Here is a 19,250-nt window from a genome sequence, read left to right on the forward strand (position 1 = left end):
GAAAGTGTTTCATGCATTTGTTGACTAGTGTGTTTTGTGTACACTTAAACTGTATTCAAAGAAAATCATGTAAATAGCATAACTCAAGAAGAGTTTCCACTGATACGGACAGCAACACTGTAAATGTTATAAATGTTCAGTTGAAGTGATGAATATGTAATGTAAATAAAGAATGCAACTTATTTATTGATGGCACCCAATTGGAACATACAATGAGTTATATTTAGTTATTGTTATGAGTAAGCAGTATTTCATTATATCTATTGTAAAGAATGATATTACAGACAAATACACAAATTAGTATAACGTGGTAATTTCTATTTATTTATCATATATATGATACATATATCTTAAAATCATGTAAGAGGAAGCAAATAGTGAAACCATTAATAAAAAGCTATAATTTAAATAAATCAACAAAAAAAAATCAATTAAAATCAATTGATCTGTAGAAATAAAACAATAGTGAAACGTCTGTTTTATAGCTCTAATTTATTGTTGACTGCTGCTAAAAAAAGAAGAACAAATTTGCATTGACGAAATAACAGAGGTCACATCAATCTAAGAAGACTGAGGAATCTGGACTGTGACCTGCGATGGAACTGATTAATTAAATGAATGGACTCAGAAACAAAGACTTTATACACAAATACATTTAATAATTGTACAATATGGATATCGTGTGGGCAGCCTTGTTTGGAGAAAATGTAAATGTTTGTTCTGTATTGTTTCTTGTCACATATGTACTACAAATGTGTAACTTTACAGCCTCTCAACCTCCAAAAGCAATACTGTGTATGAATGTAAAACACACTGAATGTCTGTGAGTGATATTGTGGTGTTTCTAAAGAAGTGAGCTGAAAACATTCAAGCTGCATGATTTTACTTCTACAGTTTAAGTGTATTGTCTTCATACATGCTCTATTTGATATGCGTCGTTTTTATTTCTCTGAATGTAACTGCACATACAATTTACAAACTCAGAGAGGGGGAGATACAGGAGAGAAAACTCAAATTAAATTCAAGGCCAAAGTAGGATCTCATCAGCAAACTTCATGCATGACTATCATTTCTCCAAAACCACAACAATCCAAATAACTTGCATTACTATTCACACATAATGTTTTGTGGGTCAGATGAGCTAAATTGGTCAATTCATTATTGTCATAAGAAGTGTTCATTTGTATTGATTTAAATTAATTAATACAGGAGCTTTGCAGTTTTTGAATTGTTCTCACTCCCAAAAATATGTTGTTTTGAGACTTAACTGTGAGACAGTTGACAAGTTTGACATGGTTGTTCACTGTGTTTTACCATATATTTTAACTGGTATCACAGCAATGGTAGAGTATGCGTCATCGGGGTCAGGATCTGACACAGACCATAACATGTAAATCCTGTTTAATATAGAAGCTTTAGATTGGGGCAAGTTTTTCTGTGATAAAAGTCTAAAAACCTGATGATAATAATATAACTAACTTAATTAAACCTGTTTAAACTCTAATTGTCCTTTAAGTTACTGATTTATAGTTGCTGGGAGTCTATTTAAGTCACTTTTGGCTGAACTATTACACTCTGTAAACTGAAAAAAAGAAAGAACCAAACAGATGCAAAAAACTCCAAAAATAAACCAAAGAACAGTCAAGTTTGACAGCTCATCTGAACAGAGCTCAGCTGTGCAACGTTCAGAGGGTGAAATATGAAGCTTAAAATAAATAATACCAAAAACACTTCATGTGTCTCAAGGGAGGTTTCAGTGCTATTGCTGGAGCCAAGATAGGATCAGAGAAAAGCTATGTACAGTCAGACTGTGTCCCCCCAAATACTGCACATGGTCCACACTTTTCTCATATATTAGTTCAATATAACACATATATAATATATAATATATCAGGACCTTTGTAAAAATAATAGTAAACTGTGATCACTGACAAAGAAGATGCCTGTTTATTATTCCCAAACAGATTTCATTCTCGGAATCAGAATATTTTCAGTATAGAATACCCCCCCCCCACCCACCCACCCCCCTTAGCAGATGATGAACTCTCGGCATTGGGCATGAGGAGGGTACACTTGGTTTTAGGTTCACAGCGTCATCAGATCACACTTAATATAGATATATATGTTTTTGTTTATTGGTGTACTGCATAATGAAACTATTCAGCCAAACACCACAGTGCAGACCCACTATAACACTGAATGTCATTTTTGCTGATTGTGGCTTGAATTGTCTCCACTTAAAATCTGTTCAGGCTGTCCCATTCCATGCCCTCCACCTGTTTTATGATCCATGTCCTATTTACTTGATACATGATAGTTAGAATATTCATATTACTATTTGAGGGACATTAATGCTTAATATAATGTGTAATATGCCCCAGTGTGACACAGATACACAAGATGATTAAAGTGGGGGAACTTCTGTCTCCACTGTGGTATGTTATGGTCATTATGGCCTATTAAATACTTTTAGTATTTCACTTCAAATTATAATATAAAACACTATTCTGTTCTGTTGTTTGACATTTAAGTGAGCGCTTTTTCCAAATAAATAAATAAATACCGGCAGGGTTTAGTCCCCACAGTGCTGCATGATTATGAAACCAGTGCAGTCATGTGATGTCTTCTCTCATCATCATCATGACAAGTTGGAAGTCTGACCTTCCGCCAGCACACAGTTTGCCATGCAGGGATTGAAGATTGCAATACAGCAGCAGTGCACTTGAGGCTACACTAGGGGCGGAGTTTGACCTCTCGAGTCTCAAAACATCACTAATCCGCGTCGGACATTCTGGCACGTGCACAGGCCATCACTGGCCCCGTTTGTACAGAAAGAAGGGACGATTTTTCTTTTTCTTTTTTTTTAAACCGAAATAACAGTGTCCTGCCCGGGTCTCCTTGCTGCAAACAGCGGCTCGAGCTGCCGCGCGCGCGTGTGTGTGCGTGTGTGTGTGTGCGTGAGTGTGTGTGTGTGTCGGAGGGATCCGGAGTGCTGCACTATGACAGATAGTGCGTTACACGCGTCTGGACGTATCTGCAGTGTTTTCCAGCCTATTGAGAGGATTCAGAGGGGAAGCGTCGGGATTTGAGCGTTGACAGCTGCGCCGCCCTGCGCTTCCATCGGAGGCGAGTATCCGCTTCCCTTTAAGGTGAGTCGGCGGAGCACTTGGTCTGGTTGGGTCAATGCATGAATGCAAGTTGCGGCATATGTGTGCTCCTGCCGCGGATCGGGCGCTGTTGACCGTGAGACTGTTGCAACGCTGGCAGCATGTTGCCGACGCACTCGTCTGAGCTTTAGGTTGTTTCTCCCCCCCAGGAAAAGATCCGGGTGGTCCAAACACCGCTCGCTGAAGGATTAATGTACTCTTTACGAAACACATTGCAAAAACGGGCATTGTGTTAAACCGTATAGGCCTTATACACGTATCACATGTTAGTGTAGTGAGGCTGGTGCAGAAGCACGTGTGTGCAGTGAGAACAAATGTTGTCTCTCAAGATGTATTTACGTGGTGAAAACGTTTGAATGTTTATGAAAAAGATGTTTTGCAAACAGTCTTTTTTAAAATTTGCATATAGATTTCTGGTACTTTTGCAAATGAGATTAGCAAACGTTTGCGTGACGTTCTCATCTAATCATGAATATAAATGCAGATGTCCAACCCCTATGTGTAAACATTACACACGTAAACAAACCAGAGCAGCACCAGATCAGGACGAAAACAAAACATAATTTAGTCGTCGTCTCATGTGGGATCTTGTAGACAATGGTAATAGGCTTCAAGCCTGTGTTTTGATATTTTGGTGGTGGAGTGAGCCTCTTGTTTACATTTATGTTAAAGATTGTAGCATAAAGCTTCAATTAATTCAGTGTTTCTGAATAAGTAAAGAAATGCAGGAAACGACTTCTGCAACTGCATTTTAAGCATTAGTTGTCTATTCTGCACGTTGGACGTGTTTTAAAAGCACATTAATGTTTTCCCCCTTTTTTCCCACATGTCTTTAGATATTTTCCAGTTGCCATTCAATGTCCAGTCGCACATTGCTGAGGTTGCTCTGTGGCTGATCCTGACAATGCTCTCGACAAACCGCTCCGGAGGGCCGTGGGGATGAAATGGACAGAGCCCATGGCCAGACCAGTGCACCAACTCCAACCTCCCAGCATGTCCAGCCGCAGCAAGTCTCCCCCCAATTCTGGAGAAGGTAGATGCCATGATCTAGATAATTCCTCTGGCAAACAACCATCAGGCATTTGGATTAATGATGTAATGAAAGCTGTGTCAAAAATTAATACAATTGTGCCTCCATAGTGCCATGCAAATATAATCACATTTTAAATAATTGGTGTACTTGTGTAAGTATTAAATGAAATCGATTACAGGAATTCAAAATGTTTGTATGTTATTAGTGGGTAACATCCACAATATATAATATCATTTCATATAAGAATTTTAAGGTTACCCATGAAGTGTTATTAGCTTTTTTTTACTATCAACACTTGAAATGATGAAGGCACTTAAAATGAATAGTACACAATGAAAACCTTACTTTGGTATTTTATTTTGACCTCTTTACAAAAGACACAGACAAGCACTCTCTTAGTTAAACAAGAGATTGAAGTCATGAAGAAGATACATGTCAGAATCAGAGGATTATTTCTTTTCAGCTGCAGACTCTAACTCCATGGCATTGGTGAAGATGTTCAAAAAACCTGGTGGAGGCCTGAAGAAGTCCTACCAGCCTGGGAGCATGCTGTCTCTTGCGGTCACCAAAGGCCTCCTGAATGAGCCAGGGCAAAATAGCTGCTTCCTAAACAGCGCTGTTCAGGTAAAAAAAAACATTTTCTACCAGCTCCAAATTACTGAAAGAATACTACAATTTAATTGCTCCACTCCACTGAAATACTGTCAAAACTGTTTCAGACCTTAAACAAAGAAACAATAAATTACCCGTTTAACAATTCTGCCCTCTTATCTTTTAAACTTAGTTTTAAAACACCAAACTGTAAAGCTGAATAAAGATGTGTAGACCCCCAAAACATGGCTTAGTCATTTTCTTTAAATAATTTGGTCTGTCAACTCCTGAAGTAAATATCTGTCTTATGCTTCTTAGGTAGATTCTTTTTTTAAATTATTTTCTTTTACTATTTTCACTTGCAATTATCTCAATGTGTGTGAGCTGTGCATGTTTTCTTATGTGTGTGTTGGTGAGAGATCCTAAGACCAAATTAATGAGCATCATTTCATAAAAACATTACTGAAAGCTGATAAAAGGCGCTGATTGGATGTCAACGTTTATTGGGTTTGGTCGCAACCCAAACTCAGAAGCTCAACTATCAAATTGAGCTTCTGAAATCCTTGGAATAGATTTCTGTGCATGTTTGTTTTTTGATGTTTTTTTTCTGTCCTTAAACTGTCACAGGTGCTTTGGCAGCTGGACATCTTCAGGAGAAGTCTGAGGCAGCTCTCAGGTCACTTCTGTCTCGGTGATGCCTGCATCTTCTGTGCTTTGAAGGTTTGTTTCTGCACTTTGGTCATTACTTCGTGATAGTGGTGAAGACAACATCTTATAATGTCTATTACAGTCAAAATTGTTTGTGAATTTTAATTTGCGTATTTCATTTCATGTGGAAATGCTCATTCATTCATTCATTCATTTGCATGACAGCAACTCATTTTTGTCTTTTACAGAGCATCTTCAGCCAGTTTCAGCAGAGCAGAGAGCCCGTGCTCCCCTCCGACAGCCTGCGTAACGCCCTCGCTGAAACCTTTAAGGATGAGCAACGCTTCCAACTTGGCCTGATGGATGATGCTGCTGAGTGCTTTGTACGTTGATGATGTGCTTTTGGATTTTATTCAAAGTAGCATCCAGTGCCTTTCCAATGTAACTGTGTATTAGATACTGTTATGGTGCTTCCTTCTCTGTGACACTGAAGGTAGAAATAAATAAAGTCTGTTGGTTTTAGTTGCTCAAGTTTGCCTTTTGGCTGAGATTTGTGTTTGATCTTTGTCTGTGGAGTGCCTAAACACTTATTTGTATAGTTGTTCATGTGGTGTGTATTGAAATCATGGGGAACAAAAGTGGAGACATCAGTTGTTCAGTCTGACTTCACAGCAAAAGGGGGCCCACTTCATAACCTACAATAGATATTTTAAATTTCACAAACATGTTCGAGAAGATTTGACTGATCAGTTCATAGTTTGTAAGGAAACACTTAAATAGTGCAGCGTGTGTTTCCATGTATTCAATATTTGCACTGTATCTGCTCTTATTTCTTATATAATAGGAGAACATCCTTGAGCGAATTCACTTACACATAGTTTCAGACACTACGACGGACGCATGTTCATCCAAATCCTGCATCACCCATCAGAAGTTTGCAATGATGCTTTATGAGCAGGTAACTATGTTTTTTAAACTTTCATTTTAATCTGCTAAGAAAGCCATAATAATGAGATGTTTATTGATGGGAAGTACATAGGGACAATAACTATGTATAATCATAAATAAATAAAGTAGGTCTCCCACAGCTGCTCTAACTGCATGTACATGTTAATGACTGGTCACAGGAATATAGACAGGTATTTTCCTAAAATGCAATCTGTTAAATAACGCACAGTTTTTCTTTTGCAGTTTGTGTGTCGCTGCTGTGGTGCATCTTCAGACCCACACCCATTCACAGAATTCGTACATTATGTCTCAACCACAGCTTTATGGTGAGTGCTTGATTTACTGCCATGGCTTTAAAAAATGGGATACAAAAATCAGGCCAGAGTGCTAATCCTGATTTAAATGTCAAAGTATTAAATAAGATTACTTGAAAATTATTTGATTGCAATTTTAAGCATCTTAGATCAATTTCCTCCCTGTCCTTTAGCAGTCACACCTAAACACCGATATCATCAAATGATCTACACTCTGTGGCTGCCTATTCCAAATAATTGTTTGTTCTTGTGTTTTTAGAATTTAAGTTAAAATATAAAGTTTCTTTTCTCCTTTTTGCAAAAAGTGCAAAGTTACTCCTTAACTCACTTTCTGCATGTATGTTCACTTGAGTCCTGTCAAAGCCAAGATAAACAAGGCAAATCTGCACACTGAAAACATGGATTCACTGGTATCAACACTCATTGTGAATAGCTGAGGAGTGTTAACAGGAACATCTTTCATGTTTCATGTACTCTGTATTTTATATAGCTGTGCTTTCACATTAATTACATTGATTGTTATTTAATATAATTTGTGGTAGATCTTTTGTATTGAATTGCATCAAATTGTATATGTGTACCTAATTAAGTCCCAATGTAAAACATTTCACATTGATTACAAGAACACGGTTTCTGTGTGTCACAGATACACAAAGGTTGTGGTGATGGAATACATCCGCTAAGTGATTACTATAATAGTTAAAAAATACATTCAAAAAGTTTGGGACTATATTGATACAGTCTCTGTTTTTATGCTCAGCCAACAGGTCGATCGCATGTTGGGGAAGAATGAGCGGCTCAGATCAGACATGTTTGGAGAATTGTTGCAGGCAGCAAACAACACAGGTGACCAACGAAGCTGCCCGGTATGTGACTTATTGTCATTGTTCATTTTTAAAAATAATTAAAGGAAATGCTGATTTGTCACCCATTAATGAATAATTGAGCCATTCTGCTGAACAGTTAGTAGATGTTACTGTAACATGGACACAAAGATGATTCTTGCAGCTAAGTAGAGTACATTCTGTGCTTTCTGCTGCAACTCTGCACTTGAAGCGGCCAGAAGGAGACGGTGCCAGACTAGTGTTAGGATATAAATAGCAGTAAGGGGGTATATCCACTGTTCTCTCATCTGTATTTGCTACCGCTGTCCTCCTCTTCAGTGTGGATCAGTTGGGTGAAGCTGAGTGCTCTCTTCCCTTAACCCATGATTCCTCCAGAAAATGCGAGCTCCAGTACTGACTTAGTGATACTGACGTGCAGATAATACGGTCTGTCTGGCGCTTTTCCCATCTCGCAATAGTCCTTATTATGACATGTTTAAGTTTTATTTATTTTTGTATTTGTTTTTTCTGTGAGAGAGAGAGATACAGTATTTATTGCTGAGATTGGAAAAACAAAGATCAATTTCACTTTTACTTGCTGCACATTTTAGATGTCTTGTGTCGGGTTGACTGGTTTCTGTCTTGTTAGTTTTATTCCAGTATTTATTGATGTGTTATTCATTTTGAGTAAAGCTCTTTGTAACATTGGTTCTTACTGGTTTGACTTCACATTATTATTTCTCATTTTATTCTTTGTTGTCTGCATCATTATTGGAATAATTTGTGTATATTGTTAGCCAACAAACCTTTCAGCAACACATCCAAGAGTCTGCACAATATTTTTCAGAATTACAAAACCTGGCAATTTTGAATGAATTGTGCCAAGCTGTTTGTCAAGAAACAGAAAAATAAAATTCTTTAATGTGCAATACATAACATCAGAGCATTAATATTTGTTATGTAAAGATATGGTGGAGTAATTTCTATACTCCACCATACTTGTATATGGTGGAGTATAGTCCTCCAGACTTGAGCAGAGAATTAAGTTGTTCTCCCGCTGTGTGTGTCGTTATCCGAGCTTCTCCTTGCTTTGTTGACAAAGTCGGGCCGACGGCATGCTTTTATTTCATGTCCGTGGATGTGAGCGTGCCACACTGATTAACTCATACACTGCTTTGGTACAGCGGTTACAACTGATAACAACATTGTGGATGTTGTGATGTCGAGAGAAATTCTTCCATTCTCGTGTAAAGTACCTTTCAACTAGCTGCCCCTTGATCCTTGTCTCATTTTATATTACTTTAATTTCAACTATTCAGTCCCTTTAAAGAAACTGCTCAGACAGTTCTTGCACTAATAAAATTACAAGGTCAAATTAGAACTTCATGCTTTAATATTATTATGGACCTTCATTTGTTTTTCTTCATATTCTGCAGAGCAACTGCGGTCAAAGTATCAAGATACGCCGTGTGCTCATGAACTGTCCAGAGATTGTCACTATTGGATTTGTATGGGATGCTGAGCAGTCTGATCTCACGGACGATGTCGTTCGGTCACTTGGCCCACGTTTGAACCTGTGTGGGGTAAGAGCTGAAGCATGAAATGACAAATCACTTATCTATAGACATTATATAGATATTTTATAAATTTAGATTTTGTTCCTTTTCTTTGTGCTAAAATTGACTCGTGAACAATTACAATAATCACACTTGTCAGCTATTGCATTATTTTCTTCCAATAAACCAGTAATGATGATGGTCAGTGTGTTTAAAAAACAACAACACTTCAACAGAGTATCAAAAACTGAACACATAGATGTTATTCTCATAGGATTTAGCATCTGCCAAAGAGCAACATGTGGAGATAAAACTTGCGTTTTCTCTATTTCAGCTTTTCAATCGTGTCACAGATGAAAATGCCAAACGGAGTGAGCTTCATCTGGTGGGGATGATCTGTTTTTCGAGTAAACACTACTCAGCCTTTGCCTATCACACCAAATCTTCAAAATGGATGTTTTTCGATGATGCTACTGTAAAGGAGGTTAGGTTCTCTGTGCTATTAATCTGCTTCATCCCCGTTACTGCGTGTTACATGCTCTTATATCACACTCTCCCCTTTTCCCCAAGATTGGATCCAAATGGAAAGATGTTGCCTCTAAATGTGTCAGGGGACATTACCAGCCACTTCTTTTATTTTACACCAATCCTGAGGGATCTCCAGTCTCTAATGAAGACGCACCGAGACAAACCACCATGTGTCCTCGGTACAAAGCCCAACTGAATGGGGACGTGACAGGTGAGACAATCCTCCAGTTATCAGCACACCTAACCTTTGCCCCTCAGACAGACAATCAAAAATGTGTGTATTTAGATAAAAACAAAAAACACAGCATTATTTAGATATACTGGCTTCACAAAGCTTTAATATTATATCAAACAATGTTACAGATTGATGCAGCTGTTTTCTTCTACGACTAACTTTGGAGAGTTGGATTGTTAGAAGTGCAATAATCCACTCAAAATCCACTTGGCTCATTCATTTATTATTTTCGTATTTTAGGACACCTCGTCATGCATTACTGAACACAAACCTTGTCACAGATAATCCTACTTAGACCACAGTCAGTTGCCAAAAAAAAGTAAATGTAGCCCTCACTACTGTGTATGACAATCAAAGTCAGATCAGTTTTTCCTGGAATTAATTTATTAATTTAGAATTTGAACTGAGTCAAGATAGGCAGCAAGCAGACATGTAACAGAAAACACTCCCACAACAGAATTATACGAATGACATGGTCCAGATTACCCCAAGGTGAACACATGCGGTGAAGGGTGTTTACACACATTAGGGTGAGGTAACATCAGGCAGTTTATATCCTAGTCAGTATTCAGATTATATACCAAATAAAATAAATGTAACTGTACAGGGTGCAAATTCTGAAGTTGCTATGTTTTGTATTGCTGTATACATGGATAATATGGGTTATCTAACTAAACTTTCCCCAGAATTGTATAGAAATATTAATTTTCTAAATAACATAGGGTAGTTGCCGCCAGACAGCAGTTTATTCATAGTGTATTTAGTATTGACGATTAATAACAGTTCATGATGTGGATCATAATTTCATTTCCATATATCCCAGTCCATTAAAGCGCCTGAACATTTTTTATAAATGTATCACTTAGCCAAATTAAACATCAAATAGACAGCACCCATGGGAATAATCATTTCACTCCGCAATTTACAGTTATGGTTTGTATCAGGACGGAGAGAATGCTGTTAAACCGGAGGCAGAAAGATTGTCCTGCCCTGTGTGCTGGCTTGAACTTGACATGCGGATGATGCCTCTGTTGCACGCAGATTACCACCCACGCCTCCCTCCCTAATCCCTGCTCCTGTGGCCAAGCACTCTCCTGTTTCTGCTCCGCGGTTCTCACTCCTCCCCTAGACATTTCCGATGTTTGCCTCCATTTATTTATCTGCTTTTCTTTTTTTTTTGCAATGGCGCCTTGCCCGTTTGGATGTATTGTTTTGCTTTAGTGTGGAGCCCAGACACTTTGACTGGCATGGGACTTGACTCTTGTTTTTATGAAAATAAGCGTAAGTGATTGTTGATTTGTTTGAGAGTGAGGGATAGCTCAGTTAAAAAAAAAAAATGTATTGAATGCATTCATTTTTTTTTAGATTTTAGTCTTTTATTTAATTGCTTTGTATTGAGGTTAACTGATAATTGCTGTTAATTTGCCCTGCTGTACATAGTGGTAGTAGTTCATCTCATCCACATTTTCAGCAGCTACAACTGACAAAGACAACTGCCCTGCAGTGTTACACTGTACTTGCATTGCTAAGCTTGGGAGTCCCCGTATAACTTTAGGCTACATGATGAAGTGTGAACTGATTAATTACTTGGCAGTAATGAGTACTCCATCTAAATCTATCCTTTTTCAGTGGAACTACCCACATGTCAGTAGTAGGCTTCATGAACAAATCTGGACATCTGTAATACTACAGCTTACTCACTGCTGTTACTCACCACTGCTGTGACATCCATCAGCTCTCCACATGCACACAGCATTATGCTCTCCTTTTTTACCTCATGTTGCAGAGAGGATTTTCCAATACTCTTACATGATATTGTGTTATACTGTGGAAACTGTCACAATAATATGGAGCATCTACTTCAAGTAAAGTGTCCGTAGAAAAGAAAAAAAAACACACCGATTAAGAATGAAACGTCACAGCATCACTTGTTTCTCACAGTGATTTTAATGCTACAGAGGCAAAGAAACACACCACAGGGTTTGCAAATGTGGCAGCAGTAATACATTTTAATATTGCTAATGATGCAAAAGCATTTGTTCTTTGGTAAGATTTCACGGTGAGAGTGCCACCTTGCAGAAAGTATTTCTGCATTTAAATGTGTAATGAATGAGCTGGCTGGGTAGAGCTTGTTACCTCAAGCTAAATACCTCCAGTGCAAAACACAATGTGAATTTGTCTGAGCCTTGCACATCATGCAGGTCTATCACATATGCTCTAACACATCTCATATATCATGTTGTACTCGTTAAAATGTACTTACACAAATGATTGCATCACAGCCTATTTGGTCCTTCATACCCCATGATGTTGTATGCAGGTGAAGGGAATTTAGGGCCAAATAGCAGTTCTTTACTATATGCTTCACTGATGTCTTCAGTCAGAATCAGCAAAGGTTTCCCAAAAGAGCCCAAAATTAATCAAAAGTTTAAAAAAACATCCATGAGCAACCATTCATCTGCCATTTCAATATTTCTTTTCCTCAGTGAAACTTCCCCTCGGCAGTCCTAACAAATTCCAGGAACCTTTCATGGAGAATTTGCAGAGGCCAAGTGAAACATCAAAAAAGGATCGAGGGCATCGGAAAACGGACTTATCGCAACACAAAGGTAGAGCATTGTGTCTGCGTCATAGGAAAAACTGATAATAGAGAGGCATACAGGGGCAAGCCAGTGTAGAAAATAACGTACTGTATGTCAGAGTATGTTGATCGATAATCCGTGTCTTCTCTCTAGAAATGGCACATGCAAGATCTTCATCTCCTCCAGAGAATGGGCCGAGGACTCCTGTGGACCAAAAATGTAAAACCTATCCGCGCACTGAGAAGTCATCGAACCATTCAAGCAGAGCATCTCAGGAGCCACGTGGGCAGTCCTTCAGTACGCAGGGTGGTGGGCACAGCCGTAGGACCAACACTTCACCAAGTCGCCCTGATCAGGATGGCTGCCAGGAGCAATGGGAAAAAAGTGGAAATGAAGGAAGCCGCAATAAATCTAAGTCCACTTGGAGACCCATTCGGGAGGTGTTGAACGTGGACACCGTTCTGAACGACCTGGAGCAGCGTCGTCAACAGCAACACGACAGCCCCCGGCACAGTAAGCCTTCATCACAAGAACGAGTGCACACTGAACAAAGCCGAGACCGCGAGCGGGAATACGTACGAACCAGAGACGATAGGAAGCAGAAGTGTTTAATGACGATTTATGAGGATGAGCAGCGGCTTGAAACTGAGAGCCACAGCTCTGTAGAGTCAGAGAGCAGGGCCAACCAGCAGAGGGGCAGCAGACTTAAGGGGGGGCCAAAGACACTGCTGCGAAGTGATACCTGGACCATCCAAAGGACAGAGTCTGGCTATGAGAGCAGCGATAGACTCAGCAGTGGCTCCACCAACCCTGACTCACCTGGCGTCGATGGCTTTGTTGTCAAAGACCAGCGATCAACACCAGAGGCACAGCTGCAAAGGTAAGAAACATTGTTCAATGAACAGTTTGTATAAGGACTCATGGAGGTTACACATTCAAGAAGTGGGAACATTACAAGGTAAATTAATCACTTAGTTGTTTCAGCGGTAAATAAGTAAGTAAATACATACTAGATTATCTGAAGAACTACAAGAGTTTAAAGGATAGGTTCAACACGTTTCACGTCTGTCTTAAAATAATAGCCAGGTTCCCATATTAAGGTTGAAACTGGTTTTCTTGTTTTCATCATTCCTCCGGTTCGCGTTGGCCATAAACATATTACTTCCTAATGCGCTTTCAATGGAAGTGATGGGAAAAACATCTTCTAAAGTGTATCTGAAGATGATAATCGGCTTCTGCAGTATGAGTTTGACAAATCAACTGGATATATTCAAAACTTCCAAAAATCTTGAAATATCATATAAGTTTCGACAAAGCTTATTCAAGTTAATTCACTCAGTAATATATACATTTGTGAACTACATACTTTACAGATGAAAAGTATACTTTTTCTCAAAATACGTAGTGCAAAATCTTGAGTTGGTATATATGATTATCAATTTTAAAAACGTTATTGTCTATCCTTATATCTCGGTGTATGATTTCATCACGATATGATTCCATTGTAAGACAATAAGTTATCATATGAAATTGTTGACAGCCCTAATGATACACATGCAATACATTTCTGCATGAAATAAAGACTGGGGATGTTGTCCCCCACCACTTGCATAGAAAGTAGATGAGGAAGGAATATGTCCAGTAAGAACCGGAGGAACCTGCTTCAGTGTTCATATGGGCACCAGACTTGTTTTATGGAAATTAGAAACCCTTTACTTAATGGATGAACATCTTCTTGGGTTTTATTAGCTGCAGTCTTAAGTTCATATAAATATATTTCTCATAAAGTAATTAGGCTCCATCCACCACAAGGAAATAATGAAACAGTAAAAAAAATTCATACTGACAGACCACTTTCAACCATTTCTTTCTTCAATCCATTCTTCCACTTCTTTGTTATTTTGAGATTACGCTTCTGTGTGTGAATCATCTTTGATTTCCTTGGAAACTAGGCTAAAACTGAACCGCAAAAGGACACATGACGATACCTTTTAAATAACTTGTGCTATATATAAAAGCAATGTAGCAGGAAGAAAGCTTCAACTTCTTGATTGAACTCACATTTTGTGAAATGTATATAATCTACAGATTGTGAAATCCTTCTCCAACAAACATCACACCTTGCTGTTGTTTTACCTTGGTGCTTTGCAATATTTGGAGCCCATGAGCATGAAAGTGTGTTTGTTGTTTCCTTTGCTTTACTGCTTAAAAACTTATATGGAACATTTTTTGTGTTTTCTATTTTCAGTCAGCTGCATCAAAAGGGAGGCGATGCCAGATCCAGTATAATGTCCTCACCTCCACACAATGGTAAGTTCTAGGATTTGAAGGGCTTCCTTTTTGAGTGGTCAGGTTGTAATAAGTCAATAAAACATATGGTTTAGATAGTCACTTGACAATGTGTGAAATTAATAATCAGCCCTTGACAAGAAATTCACATCAAGTTATCTTTAAAAATAGATATAATGGCAGTGTCTAACCAAAGTAGCATGAGATGAAAATCAAAACATGATAAGAAAGAACGTGAACATGGTTAAGTTATGTCTTACATCTAACCTGCAGTACTTCCAGACAAAGATTTACAGGGAAATTAAGAATTATGAGTCTTACAGTAGATCAGATTTACAAGATACAAGATATACCAGTTTTCTGTCAGTGCAAAATGTGTTTGGTATTCATGCACACCCTACATTACCTAATTTTAAAGAGAGGAAGAAAGGTTATTCATTTCTTTCTTTCTCTATATTTATGTTACTCTAACAGATGAAGAGAGCTGGTAATGTGAGAGTAATTGAAGATTGATTTCTGAGCTCGGACTGGCTTCTTCACCTCTTAACCCAGTCGGCCCTGCACAGGCATTAATCTGATGATAATCCCACAAAGCTCATTCAGATAGCACAGCTGGACGTGGCTGCCGGCATTGTCATAAATATATTTTTGTTTCATGCAGTACTTTGAGTGTGCTCCACTTGATACTTTTTCGAGGCTATGTGCATCTAGAGCCAGTGTTTCCAACAGACAGCTAAAGCTTTTATCCTTGCATGGGCCTCTCCGGGGCCACAGCAAAGAAAAAAAATGACACATCTATTTTTAAAGGGAAGGAATTCAGCACCACGCTGAGTGAGCGTGCTGGCTGGTCCATCCAGCTGTGAGAAAGCCTCGTGAGATTAATATTCTTCTGTTGCCCCCTGGCGTCCAGAGAGAACATCGGTTTCATTGTAAGACGTGTAGATGATTTTGTCTCGACTTGGTCTCTACTTTTTATTCATTTTAAGTATGTGCAGTATGCCTAGTTCATATTTAAGAAAGAAGATAAGGAGAAAGTCAAAAACAAATCTCTGAATTAAGTGGTTAAAGTCTAACATCTGTGATTTAGCAGATTATGATTTAATTCTCAGGATTCTAAATTCAATCTCTAAATTCTGAGAACAAGTCATGAATCTCACACATTGCACTCCTATCTATTTTTGTTCCACTTGTCTCTAATCTTCTTGCTGTTTTGTTATGCGTCATCTCATTTGTTGTATTCTTGAGACTTTTCGAACATAATTTAGAAGATTTCTGCGTTCTTATTTTGTTATAATGAATTGAACTCTAAAAGGTCAGAAGATAAAACTCCATTACCTCTTGCACTAATTACAGTATATAAATACTGTAGTTACTTTAAAAATGAAGTGAGCTATACAGCTATATATGTTTCCTTCCTCTGTTATTATGTTTTGATCACCTTTGTTTTTATATATCATAGGTAAACATCAACCCAAACCTCAGGGAAAGAACCATGACCAAGTTTCACATTCACATCTAAAGTGCAGTCCAAGTGCGAGGTAGTGCCCTTTATTAAAAACTATTTATAACATGTTCTATTATGAACCCATAAGGACAAATATATTGGATTTCCATTCATATAAAATTATTATTTCCATCATTCCTCCTTGTAGACGGAAATCAAAGTACACTTCTAGTACCTCCAGAAAAGCAGTATCCTCAGAGAGGGAGTCCACAGGTTCAGACAACAGGCCGAGTGAGCAGACCAACTGCCGAGGGCACGCAGGAGAAAGTCCAGCTCTGAGGCACATTACAAAAACCAGCAGCTCTGAATGGAACAGCTCCGATGATCTTGCTCTCTCTGAGCCCGAGGACAGAGAAAACCCTGGCGCCTCTGAATCCCAGTGTCCTCATATAGCCCTGCCATACCACTCTCCCAGCAATGTGACCGCAGAGCCGCTTCAACTGAACAATCAGCGTCAGCTCGGCACACCGGGGTCGCCTCACCTGCGACCGACCCAGCGGATCCCCCCTCACCAGGGCGAAGCGAGCCACGCAGTGTTTCGTCCGAGGATGCTTCAAGAACCCTTTCCATCGAGTCCTCGTCTTTCCACGTCCTATGTTAGTCCTCACAGGAGGCCTGACATTACAGGCCTCAGAACCTTCTCAGATGCGAGTTCCAAGTCGGGCTCTGACCCAGAGAGGAGCACGCCGTCGTCATGTGAAAGTGAGGAAAGACTGACTGCGTGCAGAGTGGAACAGGCAGCGCTGGCCCAAGAGGTTTCTCTGACAACATACTTCACTGTGGATAACTGTATGACGGAAACGTACCGCCTCAAGTACCACAACCAGAGGCCTCTTGTCCTCTCAGCCACGGTGCCGCGGACAGCGGTTGTGACTGAGTGCAGAGATACCGGCCACACACTCCCCACTGACACATACTCACAAGATGTGCTCAAAGCCAGACCTGAAACAAGTAAGCCTCTCTAATATGCAAACCTGAATGTAGGGCTGACCACTCTGATATATATATATATATATATATATATATATATATATATATATATATATATATATATATATATATATATATATATATATATATATTCATTCAGTCGTAGCAGCTATTCATTACATTTCTGGTGTTTCATGCCATTGAGGACAATGATGTAAATCAATCAGCAGGTCTGTTGTATTTTAAAAAAAAAAAAAATTTCTGCCTCATTGTAATGAAGTACCTTGATGTGTCTGGTTATTTCGAATTATTAACAGTTTCTCAATTAATTATCAAGACAATTTACTATTTCACTATCAAAACCACCATATAAAATGACACACAGGAGGTTTTATGCCCACTCCTAGCTGACAGTTATTGGAACAGACAAAATGACAGTCTTCAGTTTTGTTCTTTGTAGTGGTGTAAATGTACACACATAGATCATATAATATAATTTAAACAAGATTTTTTTTCTTTACAGGCCATAATAGCAATAAACCCACTGCAAAATGGAACCCAGTGACAGCCAAAGGACTGGATGAACGTGGTTTTTTATGAGTGTTACTTGGTACGGTTTGTTTACATGGAAGGACAGTGGTCAGTGGAGTATAAACTGGATGCCAAAGAGTTTACAGAATGGAAACACGTCTTGAAGAATCTCCAAATTGAGTGGAATTTATTTATGCAAGCTTGTCACATAAGTAAAACCTATTTCTGAATGCTGTTGCGTATCTTTTGACGGATTATCAACCATTACACATACTGTACCGTCTTCCATCGTCCCGTTGTGCAGCAAGAAGATTTAGTTTCAACCAAAATCTGGACAGATTTCAGTTTGCACAAAGGGTTCTTGAGTCTTTGTTATTCTTTTTAATCACTTTATGTCAAATTTGTACTTTTGTTATTTGTGCAGTAGTCCCGCAGAAGTGCTGCAGAATTGAAGATATACCAATATATTTCAAGTAAGGCATGAGAGACAAAAGAAGGTAGTGTGAAGGCAAATCACAACTTGTTGACGTGAAAAGATATATTTAAGATACTATAACAGAATATGAGGTCATTTTACACAACAAATGAAATGCAGCAGGTTCATGGTTGTTTACTTATTTACACGAGTCAAATGAGTATTATCTGGGCAGCTTCAAACTTTATGCACATTGAGGGCTTTAGGACACCAGGGAACATTGCAACACTTTGGTTACTGTTTTCTTTGAACTGTTATCATTTTTCAGTTATTTTACAACATGTTAATGAATGACTGGGGGCGGCCCTGAACTTGTCAATGTATTTGGCTGTAGAAATCTGCCATTATTCATTGACATGGAAAGAAGATCTTTCTCAAAATGTCCTTTAGCATGACCGTGCATACTTTAATTTGGTGACTGATGTAGTTGGCGCAGCCCTCATGTTGTATACTGTACGGCCATGTCACCGTGTATATTCTCCCCTGGAGTGTGTTGGGTCTTGTGATCTTTTTTTTGTAATTCACAGTGTTGTCAAATAGTATTTTTTCAGTCTTCCTTTAAAAGTAAACTATTTGCAGGTATTTTCATAATGATGCCAATATAATAAATATATGCCTGATATTGACCATACGACACAACAATTATTTTAGTTTGTAAGACTAATGTTCTCAAACCTGCATGTGGCCTTTACAAAATATGACTAGCTGTGTGTACAGCATACGCATGAGCATGATAGTGCTGGACTTTGAGTCCAACAATCATTTTATTGGGTTTTACTTAATTATAATAACATTAATTATTAAATAGAAATATACAGTTAATTTGGAAGCTTTTTTACATTGATATGAATGTTGTCCTCTTCTCTTGCTCGTGCAATGTCCCATTTTGGTTATGCATCCATTATAAATATAAACATATGATGCAAACAATACACTGACATCCAATGCCTTCACTAAAGACATACTTTAGGATCAATTTTAAAACAAATTGTGTCATGTTTAAGGCTTTGTATTTTGTACAGCCGACATTCCCAAAAACACATGAAATTCAGTGATGTTCAATTTTAGAATATTTATATACATTTTATTTTGTCG

The 19,250-nt window shown here is 38.4% G+C and overlaps 1 protein-coding gene across 1 annotated transcript; it reads left to right on the forward strand.

Annotated features, from left to right (window-relative positions):
- The first annotated feature begins 3,030 nt into the window (after positions 1 to 3,030).
- Positions 3,031 to 17,816, forward strand: usp53b (ubiquitin specific peptidase 53b). Its single transcript, XM_034539453.1, has 17 exons — positions 3,031 to 3,149; positions 4,004 to 4,200; positions 4,664 to 4,824; positions 5,419 to 5,511; positions 5,688 to 5,822; positions 6,284 to 6,397; positions 6,631 to 6,713; positions 7,462 to 7,567; positions 8,962 to 9,108; positions 9,416 to 9,565; positions 9,652 to 9,820; positions 12,331 to 12,453; positions 12,580 to 13,306; positions 14,675 to 14,736; positions 16,175 to 16,253; positions 16,368 to 17,170; positions 17,673 to 17,816. The coding sequence occupies exons 2-17, from the start codon at positions 4,107 to 4,109 to the stop codon at positions 17,747 to 17,749; spliced, it is 3,123 nt and encodes a 1,040-aa protein (XP_034395344.1). The 5' UTR covers positions 3,031 to 3,149; positions 4,004 to 4,106; the 3' UTR covers positions 17,750 to 17,816.
- Positions 17,817 to 19,250: the final 1,434 nt, after the last annotated feature.

Source organism: Cyclopterus lumpus, chromosome 1 (genome assembly GCF_009769545.1).
Source record: "Cyclopterus lumpus isolate fCycLum1 chromosome 1, fCycLum1.pri, whole genome shotgun sequence".
Lineage (NCBI taxonomy): Eukaryota > Metazoa > Chordata > Actinopteri > Perciformes > Cyclopteridae > Cyclopterus > Cyclopterus lumpus.

Coding starts and splice junctions, on each gene's coding strand:
- usp53b (XM_034539453.1), top strand. CDS start 4,107: ATGAAATGGACAGAGCCCATGGCCAGACCAGTGCACCAACTCCAACCT. Junction 4,825..5,418: donor TCCTAAACAGCGCTGTTCAG/GTAAAAAAAAAC, acceptor AAACTGTCACAG/GTGCTTTGGCAGCTGGACAT. Junction 6,714..7,461: donor GTCTCAACCACAGCTTTATG/GTGAGTGCTTGA, acceptor TTTTATGCTCAG/CCAACAGGTCGATCGCATGT.